We start from the raw sequence: 15,415 nt of genomic DNA, 5'->3' as shown, positions 1-15,415 counted from the left end.
TTTGTGAATCTAAGGAGAGAAGTACAGTAAATATATTTCCAGAAGATACATATTGGATTTAAAAATACACACACTGTGATAATGATTTTAACCTTGTTTCTCAAGGTGATTATTTACAATGACAGAGGGTTGTAGTCTGATTGAGGGTCAGTCTGTATTTTTGGATACAAAAAGCTCTATTTACAAAGCGCGCAGGGATTTACACTGACTGCGTGCGCCATTTTACATTTTCACCTGCAACCCGCTGGGAAGCCGCGACTTACAGAAGTGTTTTTGCTTCGTAAATAAAGCTCAAACAGTGCTGTCCATGATTACAATTGGACTATTTCCTTATTTAAGTTGAATATTATCTTTTTAATTTTTGTAGACAAGCACTTTACATTCACCAACCGAAATCACATGAAAGCTTATCATGTTTGTGTGACATATGACATCACAGTGAATTGAGCACTAGGGTGTCCCACAGATATATCTCAGCATGTCTTCAAATAATATGTACTTTACCTTCTTCACAGTTGTCTCCTTTAAACCCTGCAGAGCATACACAGTTTCCTTCTATGCAAGAGCCATGGCCACCACATGTAGGGTCTATGCACTGACTGCTGGGTACATCACACTCTGCCCCTTTCCAGCCACTGTAGCATATGCAGGTGCCTTTGGAGTACTGTCCATTGCCGCTACACAAAACTGGACAAGCAGCTGAGAGAGAGAGAGAGAGAGAGAGAGAGAGAGAGAGAGAGAGAGAGATAGTAAATCTTAATGCTTACATATGCACACTGTAGCTGCAATAAGTTAATCAACCAATAGACTTGTGGTTTCAGATAGGCTGTGTATTGACTATTCTCACTGCACTGTGACCTCTTTAAAAATAAATTTAATTTGTGTAATATAAAAATCAATACTGTTTGATGTTGGCAATTGTGCCTAGGCTATGTATTAAACAGATGCTTTAAAGCTGCATGAACGACAGACATGAACATATACAGTTTTTGCAATAGTTCATACCCTGCATAGTAACGTTCTTCCAAATTTTAAGACTAAAGACTCACAAATGATCATACAAGAACAATATTGCATGACAGCATAGAGAGGGCCGATTACTATCATTACTACAGATATACTCTAAGGCAAGGTGCTAATGGTACAAATTATGAACATTTTTTGCATATCTTGGAGCATACCTTCCAAAATGTTAAAGAGCAAAATGGGAACATATAAGGCCCTCACATGATTCATCCAAACCACATCCATATCTGTCACATCATGCCTGCATACTTATGAGGCTTTATTCTTTTCTGAGACCAATAACTTGGACAGCCAAAGCGAATATTTTAGAAGTCTGGAAACCATTCTGACGATGTACAGCCTCAGTACTGCTTCTAGCCAGCAGATGGAGGCAAGGAGACCTCTCTTTGCTGCCCTGCCATTCCTTTTTTTAGGGCTCATTTACTAACAATCTATCATGAATATATGACGAAAGATATTAGCACACAATATTTTTAAAAAGACAGTTGCTGCCCGCTCCAAATAGCCTGACAACCCACGTTAGGAAAACTGTGACTGACTACTGCAATATGTTTTAGAATTTTATTTAGACTCTTAATAAAAAAGTATCAGATTTTGTTTTATTAATAGTTCATGACTACAATGAGTGATAGAAAAACATGTTGTTCTAAATGACTCCATGCATTTATGACTAATTATTTTGTCCAAAGTTCTTCCCTTTAAAAGCAGTGTTCTGACCGGTATAGCAGGAACAGACCTGCAGCTTAATAGCGTCCGCACACAATGTACAGTACGTCCTGATTACAGATATGGGTGTAGTGACTATAATACATAAAGTCATTCTACTATGGTAAATACTAAAATCACCCACCATGATAGTGAAACCTACAGGGGCATGATAATGAAATGATTCAAATAGAGCAATACAATAAAGAGGAATCTAATATACTTTATTTAGCTTTTCAGTAACATAAATTCAGGTCCTATAAATACTTATGTTTGTATACCTTGATCGAAAACCATACACTGTACTTTACTGTAACTCCTGACATTATAAGTGACTACAGAGGGAAACATGAGATTTGTTACAAATAATTTCCTTGTGTTTATTACAGACACTCAGCTCAGCAGACTCTCATAAACATTTGTGATATAAATCAGCGAACAGTACACAGCAATCAGGGCAAAACACTAAAACACATACAGTAATATACAATGGGTACATTTGTATTTATGTGAAAGCCAATAGAGCCTATTAAAATATCCAGAGGTCAAAATACTTGTATAATACCAAAAGATGGATAGTTTGGAAAGAAAGGCAGATGGGAATTTAGGGCCTGAGTCAGAGATGTACACTAATGCCCCCACAGTTGTGAATTTGTACACAGCTGCTGTGCAAAAATATGTAAATGTCATGGCTGCTGGGATTTGCATTGAGACGCTCACCGGCGGCCTCGCAAATCTAAGAGACTACGTACAAAGATGCAGGATGGTCGTACAGAACGGCCATGGGAACTGGGGCAACAGAGCTATTTTACTGCGTACAGGATCATAGCCGCAGGCCCCGAAAACGGTCGCAACATGCCTGCATTTGAGTCACCACCCTGTTACCACCCACAAACGATCCCTGCCTGTTAATCACTTTGCAAATAAATCCTTACTGCTGAATCAGGCCCAGTAATTAAAATCTAGAAAAGTAATGAAATGTGACGCATGTGCAGTACAACTCATACACAAGCGCAGTGCAACTCATACACAAGCGCAGTGCAACTCATACACAAGCACAGTGCAACTCATACACAAAGCGCAGTGCAACTCATACACAAGCACAGTGCAACTCATACACAAAGCGCAGTGCAACTCATACACAAGCACAGTGCAACTCATACACATGCGCAGTGCAACTCATACACAAAGCGCAGTGCAACTCATACACAAGCACAGTGCAACTCATACACATGCGCAGTGCAACTCATACACAAGCGCAGTGCAACTCATACACAAAGCGCAGTGCAACTCATACACAAGCACAGTGCAACTCATACACAAAGCGCAGTGCAACTCATACACAAGCACAGTGCAACTCATACACAAAGCGCAGTGCAACTCATACACAAGCACAGTGCAACTCATACACATGCGCAGTGCAACTCATACACAAGCGCAGTGCAACTCATACACAAAGCGCAGTGCAACTCATACACAAGCTCAGTGCAACTCATACACATGCGCAGTGCAACTCATACACAAGCGCAGTGCAACTCATACACAAAGCGCAGTGCAACTCATACACAAGCACAGTGCAACTCATACACAAAGCGCAGTGCAACTCATACACAAGCACAGTGCAACTCATACACAAAGCGCAGTGCAACTCATACACAAGCACAGTGCAACTCATACACATGCGCAGTGCAACTCATACACATGCGCAGTGCAACTCATACACAAGCGCAGTGCAACTCATACACATGCGCAGTGCAACTCATACACATGCGCAGTACAACTCATACACAAGCGCAGTGCAACTCATACACAAAGCGCAGTGCAACTCATACACAAGCACAGTGCAACTCATACACATGCGCAGTGCAACTCATACACAAGCACAGTGCAACTCATACACAAAGCGCAGTGCAACTCATACACAAGCTCAGTGCAACTCATACACATGCGCAGTGCAACTCATACACATGCGCAGTGCAACTCATACACATGCGCAGTGCAACTCATACACATGCGCAGTGCAACTCATACACAAGCGCAGTGCAACTCATACACATGCGCAGTGCAACTCATACACATGCGCAGTACAACTCATACACAAGCGCAGTGCAACTCATACACAAAGCGCAGTGCAACTCATACACAAGCACAGTGCAACTCATACACATGCGCAGTGCAACTCATACACATGCGCAGTGCAACTCATACACAAGCGCAGTGCAACTCATACACATGCGCAGTGCAACTCATACACAAAGCGCAGTGCAACTCATACACAAGCGCAGTGCAACTCAGACACATGCGCAGTGCAACTCATACACAAGCGCAGTGCAACTCATACACAAGCGCAGTGCAACTCATACACAAGCGCAGTGCAACTCATACACATGCGCAGTGCAACTCACACACATGCGCAATACAACTCATACACATGCGCAGTGCAACTCATACACAAGCGCAGTGCAACTCACACACATGCGCAGTACAACTCATACATATGTGCAGTGCAACTCATACACATGCGCAGTGCAACTCATACACAAGCGCAGTGCAACTCAGTGCAACTCATACACAAGCGCAGTGCAACTCATACACATGCGCAGTGCAACTCACACACATGCGCAATACAACTCATACACATGCGCAGTGCAACTCATACACATGCGCAGTGCAACTCACACACATGCGCAATACAACTCATACACATGCGCAGTGCAACTCATACACATGCGCAGTGCAACTCATACACAAGCGCAGTGCAACTCACACACATGCGCAGTGCAACTCATACACAAGCGCAGTGCAACTCACACACATGCGCAGTACAACTCATACATATGTGCAGTGCAACTCATACACATGCACAGTGCAACTCATACACAAGCGCAGTGCAACTCAGTGCAACTCATACACAAGCGCAGTGCAACTCATACACATGCGCAGTGCAACTCACACACATGCGCAGTGCAACTCACACACATGCGCAATACAACTCATACACATGCGCAGTGCAACACATACACATGCGCAGTACAACTCATACACATGCGCAGTGCAACTCATACACATGCACAGTGCAACTCATACACAAGCGCAGTGCAACTCAGTGCAACTCATACACAAGCGCAGTGCAACTCACACACATGCGCAGTGCAACTCACACACATGCGCAATACAACTCATACACATGCGCAGTGCAACACATACACATGCGCAGTACAACTCATACACATGCGCAGTGCAACTCATACACATGCGCAGTGCAACTCATACACATGCGCAGTGCAACTCATACACATGTGCAGTGCAACTCAGACACATGCGCAGTGCAACTCACACACAAGCGCAGTGCAACTCACACACATGCGCAGTACAACTCATACATATGCGCAGTGCAACTCACACACATGCGCAGTGCAACTCACACACATGCGCAGTGCAACTAATACACATGCGCAGTACAACTCATACACATGCACAGTGCAACTCATACACATGCGCAGTGCAACTCATACACATGCGCAGTACAACTCATACACATGCGCAGTGCAACTCATACACATGCGCAGTGCAACTCATACACATGGGCAGTGCAACTCATACACATGCGCAGTGCAACTCATACACATGGGCAGTGCAACACATACACATGCGCAGTGCAACTCGTACACATGCGCAGTGCAACTCTTACACATGCGCAGTGCAACTCGTACACATGCGCAGTGCAACTCGTACACATGCCCAGTGCAACTCGCACACATGCGCAGTGCAACTCGTACACATGCGCAGTGCAACTCGTACACATGCGCAGTGCAACTCGTACACATGCGCGGTGCGACTCATACACATGCGCGGTGCGACTCATACACATGCGCGGTGCGACTCATACACATGCGCAGTACGACTCACATGCCCAGTGCAACTCATACACATGTGCAGTACAACACATACACATGCGCGGTGCAACTCGTACACGTGCGCAGTGCAACTCATACACATGCGCAGATCACCGATAATCACTCATCTGAATAAACATCAGCATTGCCCCATCTCTGAATCAGGCACTTAGTGTGTAAAGAAGAAATGTACTGCGCCCCCAACGCGTAAGACAGCTGTGAGATATATACACATGTTGCATATATATATATATATATGTTTATATTTGATACATACAGTATGTACAGGTTTGTGTTGAGAATATGGGAGCTTTGTCTTTGGTGGTAGCTGCATCAATAACAATATGCACTGTTCTCCTATCCTCGGTTCTTTACTTCTATTTGCTACAAATAACTTTGGTCCTTCTGTATTGTCTTTTAAGATAAGATTTGCCTTAGGATATAACTTTTATTTGTATCAACAGGAGAGTAACTTCAGATAATGTTACGGTTTAGGTTTTACAGACCTAATCTACATTGCTAAACCATTTCCATGGTCTTTGCTGGTTTGAAAGAAACTCTGCAGGATATAAATACATTAACAACACAAAATACACAAAATACACACATACAAAAGCTTTTTTACATACTTTATTCATAATCTTAAACAAAATAAACAGGAAAGATTGAGATCCTAAAATGACGATGTTAAGTAAGCAGCTTAACGATCATCTAATTATTCTCTATACTTCATAATAAGCAAACAGCATTTATCTTTGATCAGTGTAGTGCGATCCCCAACAACATCTACAGTATATGGCTGCCTAAAGCATAGCTGATGCATGGAAAGTTGCTGTTTTAGCCTCTGATAACACAACATAATTAAGCAAACACTGATATATTGTATATTATCAAAAAATTATGACAAACTATTTATTATACATAATAAATATTGACTCTATAGTAGCACCTTGCAACTGGATTTACACATGGATGCAGCATCCCAGTCTAGCACTGGGACAACGAAGAAGAAAAACACACAGTGACAATAATAAAATCAACTGTATTTCTCCTGCCCTTATGTACTATTTTTTGAATGCTTTGAGTCCATTATATACCAGTTTGCATGACTAGATTCTTCAAATATAATACAGCCGAATCATGGGTCAGTGCAACTGAAGGCATGCACCGCTTTTCTCTTTGTATACCAAAAACATTTAAGGAGTGCCACCACCATTACAACATACATACAGATACAAAGGTAATGAATGGGTCCTAAAGCTGTCAGTGGCTTCCATGTCCTTCTGTTTTTGAAGCTATTTGGCTGAGAGATGAATATTGTATAATTATTAAAGGACTAACAGTGGCCGGATTCCCTCACCAAAGGCCGAGGGTATTCTTGGGTTCTCCAAATTTAAGAGGGTCTAGCATGCTTATAAGGTCTCCTCTGGCGAAAGAGGCGGAACAGGATGGGAGGAGCAATGCAGTGTGCATAGTCAGGGCCGATTAAGGGGGGGTTGTCAGGGGCGGTTAACCCGGGGCTCCCACCACTGGCACAGGAGGGGTTTCTGAGTACTTAGAACCCCCGACGGACAGATACCCCCCTACAGCGGCCAAAGTAGGGGCGGAGCCAATACACAAGCTCCACCCCCATAGTACCCGAGCAATTGCAGAATTACGGTGCGAGGGGGGGGCCTAATGATGTGAGGTGTCCGCCAGCAATCTGCAGCTGCTGCATAAAAATGTAAGTGTATGTGTACTGTTTTATTGTGTATGTATGTGTTTGTGTGTATATACTGTATGTGTTATTGTATATACAGTATGTGTTAGTGTGTCTATAGTGTGGATGTGTTAGTATGTATATATGTATGTATGTGTTAATTTGTATGTATGCGTGTGCATACTGTTTATATATAATGTTAGTGTGTATGTATGTGTTTATGTGTGTATACTTTATATGTGTGTCTTAGTGTGTACTTAAAATCTAATATATAAACATTTGCTACATATATATATATATATATATATATATGTGTGTGTATGCATGTTTAACACACATCTATGTGCATATTTAAATATATATATATATATATATATTATATAAAGAACCCTCAGAAAATCCTGCGTTTGCCCCTGCCCACATAGGGTCGGTGTGACCCTGCCGAGTCTTCGTGTGGCTTGGTGGGGGCCCCCACAAGTCTTAATACGGCCCTGTGCATGGTAGAAGGATGGAGACAACAGGTGCCATTCAAAACACCCTTGCTTTTCACCTTGTGGAATTATAGTGCCAAGGGTTACGTAGGCCTGGGTCAGGGAAAGTAACTACATGCCAAACACAATGGCAATGAGTTAACATGGGGTGGCACAAACAGTTTGTGAATAGATATCCAGTGCTGCAAGGAGTACAGAGCATTTTCATTTCAGAAAAGGTAAAGATTTTAGGAAAAGCGAGAAAGTGTGAATCTAGAACCTTTATAAACATAATGTTTAAAAACAGGTGCAGATCCGCAAAACACATTTAAAGATAAATAGATGTCCAACTACCAATTTGCTTTGTGCCTGAACTTTAGATCTCTGTTACCTCCATAGGCTCTTCTGCATATATGGGGGACTGCATATGTGTCATTGGGTTATAATTTCAGGTCAGGGTGAGGGTCGGTGTGGGGAATGGAGAAACAATTTCCTGATACTCCACAGTCAGACCCTATACTCATCACACCAACTGTGACATCTATAGTTCTTCCCCAGTTTATCTTGTTCATTGTAAATTGTGGTTCTAGGAATTAGATATTCAAATGGTGGCAGCCAGTGGCAGCTCCTACCCTCTTTGATGAGGGGGGCTGACGCCGCTGAAAAGTACAGGGTCACTCACCAGCTCCTGGCTGTGTCTCAGCACCTGCGCTATTGATCTGCCAGGCGCCGAGACCGGCACATGCGAACTAGCGGCGAGGAGCCGCGCATGTGATTGTCACCACCGGCTTCCAAAAGACTGCATTGTCTGCAGCCCCAAGGAGCCAGGTAGGGCTGGTGGAAAGGAAGAGTAGCGGATTCCTCCTGGAAGCCGCTCTCTGCTAATCGCAGCCCGGACTGGCAGTCCCAGGGGGAGGAGACACCTCCCCCTGAGACCGCCTGTTGTATATATGACTGGCTGGTGGCACTTCCAATGGGATGCCACTGCCAGTAACAGTGTAGCCAGTGCAGTCACGGACTGCTCTGACTACACTGAGGTGGTGGATTTTGCTGTGGGGGATGCAGCCTCGCAGCCCCTAGGCAAAATCCGCCACTGGTTGCAGCATATTTGTTCTTCGGGAGGCTTGCCACCTAGCAACAGCAGGTGAGGTTATGCAGCAAGCCTCTCGAAAATGCTGAGACAGAGGAGTATGAAATCATTTTCACTTCCTCTGCCTGTTTACAGGCGCGCACACCTCCGCGGGTCACATGCATGCTAGTATCAAGTGCACGCCTGCAGTCATGTGGGCGCGCGCCTGAGCTGCTGTCTCAGATTTTTCGGACAGTGATGACATGGAGGTAACAGGGCCTGATTCAACAAGGATCACTATTCTGCTTATAAGCATGCAACGCAGTTGCTAATATCAGCGGTGATATGTAAATGTTTGCATTCGCATTGCGATCGCAGCATTACATAAGGATGCCCACTTCCCCTTACTCACATCCGTATACTTGGGCAACATAGCAAAGTAATCGGTAACATCAAGTAACATTGGACCCATATCAGGCTTGCCTACCCTCCCGATTTGGCCGGGAGCCTCCCGATTTTCGGGTGCCGCTCCCGGCCCCCCGGAAAGGCAGGGAAGCCTCCGACCCTCCTGTCCTCCCCCCTGAAAAGATTATAAACCCCAACAGCGGGGGAGCCGGTGACGTGAATCGCGGCCCCGCCCCCTGCTTCACACTGACGAAAATAACGGCACTGTGAAGGGGTCGGAGCCATGATGACGCGATCGTGTGGCTCCATCCCCGGCTCCACCCCCAATGCACCACCAACTGGCTGGCCCGCCCCCAGCTCGACCCCCAATGACCGCCCCCGCCCCCCCACTGTTAACCGACAATCAGCTCCCTCCCGGAAGGCTGGAGCTGATTGTCGGCAAGTATGACCCATATGCACAGTTAAGGCAGGTCAGACCTCACTCAGGAATTGCTTACTTCAGCGCACACTAAGACCTCAGGCTGCGTCTGGTATCACAGTGAATAATTTATGTACGGTGTTGAAATGCACTGGCATGCCTGCGTTCGACCGACCACCCTCCCCACCACCACCCACAAACTGAACTTCCTGGCAATCACTCTGCGATGGGTCTGCGTGGGGACTTCTATCACAGTCCTGATCGCAGTGGCTGGTTCGCGCACGCTCAATACATATGCATGCGCAGTACGCAACAATCGGCCGATTACCTGCGTATAAGCAACTGCGATCCTTGCTGAATCAGACCCACAGTCTCTGTCTCTGTGACAGACTCACTTAGACTGTCCTCCATGGCTGGCAGTATGAAGGGGAAAAGAAGCAGAACCTCTTCCCCCTCTTCTTGCTCCTCTTCAGAGGATATTCATTTCATACAAAAAGAGAAAAACCTTTCCCTGTCAGAAGTTTTAACACTTCTCATTCTTCTGACTCTGAGGTAGAAAAATCTCCTCAGCACTGTGACAAGTCACCTCCCTGTTCAGGGAACTCACCAACTCATACGAAAACAAGTTCAAAGAAAAATAAAAGTAAGTTTACCCCAAGGAGACCTGCTCAGGTGTCATGCTCCATTCCTTGGGATTGTTCGTAGCAGACAACATGATAGTGCTCAGAGCAAGCACAACACCCCTGCAAATAGCTGGCAAGATACTTCTGCCCATAGCTGGCAGCACAAAGATACCCACTCTCAGTATGTGGGGTCACCTGCCAGACAGCCGCACATTTCCCATAGGGATCGCGGACACTATTCCTCTGTGGACTAGGAATCAGAGGAAATTACCAGAACCTCCACCTCATCCCAATGTGGGAAATAAAGTGAAATTCAGATGGCCAGAGTGGCTTTAGCAGGAAAAAACTCTCAAACTAAATTATATGCCACACACTGGGCCTTAAATAGTAATTCTGAGGTCCAAAATTTGCCCAGTTGGCATTTAGAGCAACACTCGACAAAGAAGATGAGTTGGTGTTACGATCCTACACGGGGTTACCAGACGTACCCGCACTATTCACCCTCAACACTGATCCAGCCCAAGCCTCCATAGTGGGAGAAAGAGGCACAACGATTCCACAGACCGTACTCTGAGGAAGATTCAATATAAAATAGGAGAGCAGCTGGCTCCCTGCGTTTCACTGGACTCTCTGGTGGCGTCCAAGCTTGCTCTCCTTAAGGTCATTAGCAGAATAACACTTATAATAGGCCAGACCTTCAACTATATCACCAACAACCGCAGTGCCCAAATCCTTAGAATTCCCTAACCTAACTGACGCCGACCTCTTCGGCCCACAGTTCATAGAGGAGGTCAAAACAAGGCACAAGGCAAGATAATCCTTTTCAAATCTCAAAAAAATAAATGAGCCCTTCAAGAGACCCTTTCTTCAAGGGGGTCGGACTTCCCGAGACTTCCAAGGCACAAGAAGAACCCAGAGAGGTGGTTTCATGCACAGATCCAATGACGCCCCAAGAGGATCATCCACAAACACTTGGAACAGTGCCAAAAGAGGCTGCAGCTATGGTAAGTTCACCCACATACCCTTCCCCCTACAAAACTCTCAAACAACCCTATTTAGAGTGGCGAAAGATTACTACAGACAGGTGGTTGCTGAAAACAATCCAGTCTGGGTTAAACCTCCCTTTAATTCGTTTTCCACACCAAGCGGGTCATATTGCTTGGTTAAGGAATTGCAGCCCTCAGCTAGACGAGGTACTAACAACAGCCCTCCAACAGGGAAAAATAGAATTGGCAGACCCGACCATAAAAGGCTGGATCAGCCACCTATTCCCCATAATAAAGCAAGACGGATCCATAACGTCAAAGCTTTAAACAGATATTTGAAACCAAAGAAGTTTCACATGGAAGGTATCCCAGACATTCCTTACTTCCTCACAAGGGACTGTGGACCTCATTCAGAGTCGGTCGTAAGCGGCCGCTCGGTCGTACGTATCCGATGTTTCCAAACCACGCATGCGTACGGTTAGTTGTGCGCATGTGCGTGCGATACCTTGCGATCCAAAATGCTGTAGATCATACGGCTTACGAGCAGAAAGTGGCTTCCAAGAGTTGACTGACATGAAAGGCCGTTTGTGGGTGTTGATGGGGGTGGTGGTCTGAAAACGCAGGCATTCCTCACCGCTTTCATGGCATTTTAGGGGCGTACATAAATTACCTGCTACGACCGACATAGAAGGCCGGAAGTAGTAAAACGTCACTCTGCGAGCAGGTTCGAGGCTTGGCTGATCGTATAGCTTGAGGTTGGGTACATGCTCTCTCAAACCCCAGAGTACAATCGATACTATCGAATGATACTGATGTTAGGAGTGATGTTTCCATTTTGAGCCACACAATGCAAGCAGCTAATAATCGTTTGATGTAGCTAATAACACTGCTAATTGGCTTGCAATTGATTCAGCTGCTTTTGCATTAGCGAATAATAAGAATAAATATATTTCATGGGGATGGCTTATTCTATGCGTTGTTTTGTTAATTTTTGGTGTCATTTGCACACAACACAAGCGGCCGCAACCATCAGAAGAAAATTAACATACAGCGACTGACAATGACTGACAGCGATTGACTCGATCACTAGCTGCTATCACTCGCTAGCTAGAGGAGGTGCATTGTTCACGTATGGGCGTCACTTTGGTTGCGACCGACCGGCCGTGCGATTGTTTCCTTTTTCAGTTTCGCGGTTGTTAGGCGTACGACCGAGCGGCCGCTTACGACCGACTCTGAATGAGGTCCTGTTTCTGTATAAAGCTTTCCATTCCATATATTTTCATCTGAATCACAGGCGTCTCCTTAGATTTTTTTGGAGAGACACCTTATTTCAATGGACAGTTATGGTGTTTGGCCTCTCTTCCGCTGTTTTGATCTAGATACCAATTCTTTCTTCCTGGCAGTCCCACTAGAAAAATGGCTAGATACGAAGTAATACATACAGAGATTTTACCAGAAACACAGATTATCCCTCCACTCCTTAGCAAGGATTATTGGGAAGATGATTGCAATGTCAACATATGCCTCTGTTATGCAGAGAGCTGCAAGGTCTCCTAAGAATTCAAGAATTCTGCTGTATCCCCACAATTCCTGGACAGACACTATTTTTCTCTACAGAAGAATAAAAACAACTGTCCAAATGGAACAGTTTCCCTGTACCTCCTCCTCGCCCACTTCTAGACTCAACACCCTGTATGACAATTACTACAGACGTGTCGCTAAAAGGTTTGGGAGGTTTTTCTCAAGAGACAGCAGTAAGGAGCACCTGGTCACCCAAAGAAAGCAAGTAGTCCTAGAATTACGTGCAGCAAAACTGTCTCTAAAAGCCCTAGTTCCCGAGCACACGAGAGGGGTCTGTATCAAGCTATGCTTGGAAAATATGACCACGGTGTCATATATAAACAGAATGGGGGCACCAAGTCAATATTCCTATGCAAAGAAGCATTAGAGGTCTGGGATTGGGCAGTCCAAAGGGACATAATCTTAATTGCAGCCTACATCCCAGGAGAGCTCAACGAACTCGCAGTCTCCCTGTCCTGAGAAAGAATATCCCTTATATCTGCGGCATTGAGAAACCAGGTCTTCCTAAAATACTCCAAACCTTCGGGAACCTAGAGATAGACTTCTTTGCCAGCCCCATGAATGCTGAGGTTCCACGTTTCATGTCCAGAATATGGACGAAAGGGGTATGGAGAATGGATACGATGTCCTTCCTTGGACAGACCCGTCTCGCCCTTATGCATTCCCTCCCCCTGCCCTCCTCCTGAAAGTCTTACAGAAAATCAGAGAGGACTGAGTACCTCGTATTGTGGTAGTATATCTGGTATGGCCATCCAGGGTATGGTTCCCTCTGATCAGCCAACTACGCATAGGACCCAAGATCCCCCTGGGGTTATCCAAGGACTGCTTCCAGGGAACTCCAGACAAACTGGAAACACTTTCCCAGTGCATGTGGATGGCAACATTACTAGGTTGCTAACAGATACAGTCTTAGCATTCCCCCACAAAATTAATCAATGCTTAATTAAGATCCCAAACTAGAGCCAGGTATTCGGTGATAATTAAAGAGTTTGACCTCTGGCAGTCCCAAGGATCCTTATCTGACTAGTCTTCTCTACTCCATTTAGCTTTAGATGTATTGTAAATAACAATCAGGCCTAGCATCAGCCACCATAAAGTCATACGGTTCTACTTTAGCCATCATGATCCCAATCCTAACAGACAACAAACTGTACCTACGTTTGTTGAGGGGTATTTACCTCTGTAGGCATATACAACCCAAGTACTCCCATACCTAGGACACAGAATCCTTCCTCTCTCTCCTAACCTCTTGGGAAACAGACATTACTCTTTCATCCCACAAGTTGGCATCCTTACTAGCTATAGCAGCCAGAGGGGCTGAACTAACCCTCATGCACACCTCAGACCCACAGCTACCACAGATTCCTACAGGGTAACACATCATTCTTAAAGGTCATACAAAAACGTTGTTGTTCAAAAGCCCGATAGTAGAATTCAACTTAATACATGATACTACAGAACCTATATTGTGCATAGCTTCATGCTCATCATCTTACTTGGCCCTGACAATACCAATAAGAGACAATATCACCCAGCTCTTCCTCACTTGCAGAAAACCATTTTGCCCAGCAAGATCCTCTACTATTAGAGGATGGATCATGACTTCCATGAGGGAAGCTGGTTTAGATACTGATCACCTCAAGACCCATTCCCTATGGGGAGCAGCAGCGACAAGAACAGCAGCTAAAGGCATACCTTTGTAGTTGATCATGCTAGCAGCAAGGTAGGCCTCTGCCCGTATCATTGCAACACACTATTGGAGGCCAAAAGACCGAGTTTTTCAGAGCAACCACCAGGTATGTGGTAGTCTGCCCACCTGCTGTTGCTTGGTCATAGATTCCTGTGAACACTAGTTGACATGCAAACTGGATTTGTTCTAGGGAACAGGATTGCCATCTGACAACAGCTCCCACCCTACCCACCATTCTTCCTCCTCCTTTGCTAGGTCTGTTGTTTCCTTTGGAGATTCTTGCATGAGTGCTAATAACCTTACCCTTATCATCCCTCAAGGTGCAGCAAGGGACCCAAAGAAGCCTCAAGCAGCCACTATAAGGAACAGAAGTAACCTACCGCCCTGCACCAGATTCCTGGCCTAAAGTTTGGAACAGTCGTTACCTGTCCAGTCCTGATTCCAACGTACAAACAGTTTTGTGTTGTATACAGGCAGAGGAAGTGAAAATTCTTTCACTCTACTCTGTCTCAGCATTTTCGGGAGGCTTGCTGCCTAACCTCACCTGCTGTTGCTAGGTGGCAATCCTGTTCTCTAGAACAAATCTTGTTTGCAGGTCATAGATTCCTGCAAACTAGTGTTTTTCCTACAACTAACTGGACATTTGTTCTAAAATAGTTGCTGGAAATTGAAAATGATTTTTTAAGGAAGCTCTGGTACAGTACCTGGCCCGGGCAGATGATCATATGCAAATAGCAAGCAGTATATTACTGCATACAATGATGTATCCCTATTGATGACCTGCCACTGACTGTGTTCAGAATGTAAATATTACATAAGAAGTACTCACAATCAATAAATCAACAAT

The 15,415-nt window shown here is 44.9% G+C and overlaps 1 protein-coding gene across 3 annotated transcripts in view; it reads right to left on the bottom strand.

The window, feature by feature from the left end:
• Window positions 1-15,415, bottom strand: part of TENM2 (teneurin transmembrane protein 2) — a 2,186,131-nt gene that overhangs the window by 327,973 nt on the left and 1,842,743 nt on the right. For all 3 annotated transcript variants that reach the window (XM_088454943.1, XM_088454942.1, XM_088454944.1), the window contains one exon: window positions 505-699. In XM_088454943.1, coding sequence (XP_088311069.1) covers window positions 505-699 — 195 coding nt within the window. The remainder of the gene's footprint in view (window positions 1-504; window positions 700-15,415) is intronic.

The sequence above is a fragment of the Taudactylus pleione genome, unplaced genomic scaffold (genome assembly GCF_031769625.1).
Source record: "Taudactylus pleione unplaced genomic scaffold, aTauple2 ptg000637l, whole genome shotgun sequence".
Taxonomy (NCBI): Eukaryota; Metazoa; Chordata; class Amphibia; order Anura; family Myobatrachidae; genus Taudactylus; species Taudactylus pleione.
Note: the sequence above shows the minus strand (reverse complement) of the source record. Positions and strands in the feature narration are given on the sequence as shown.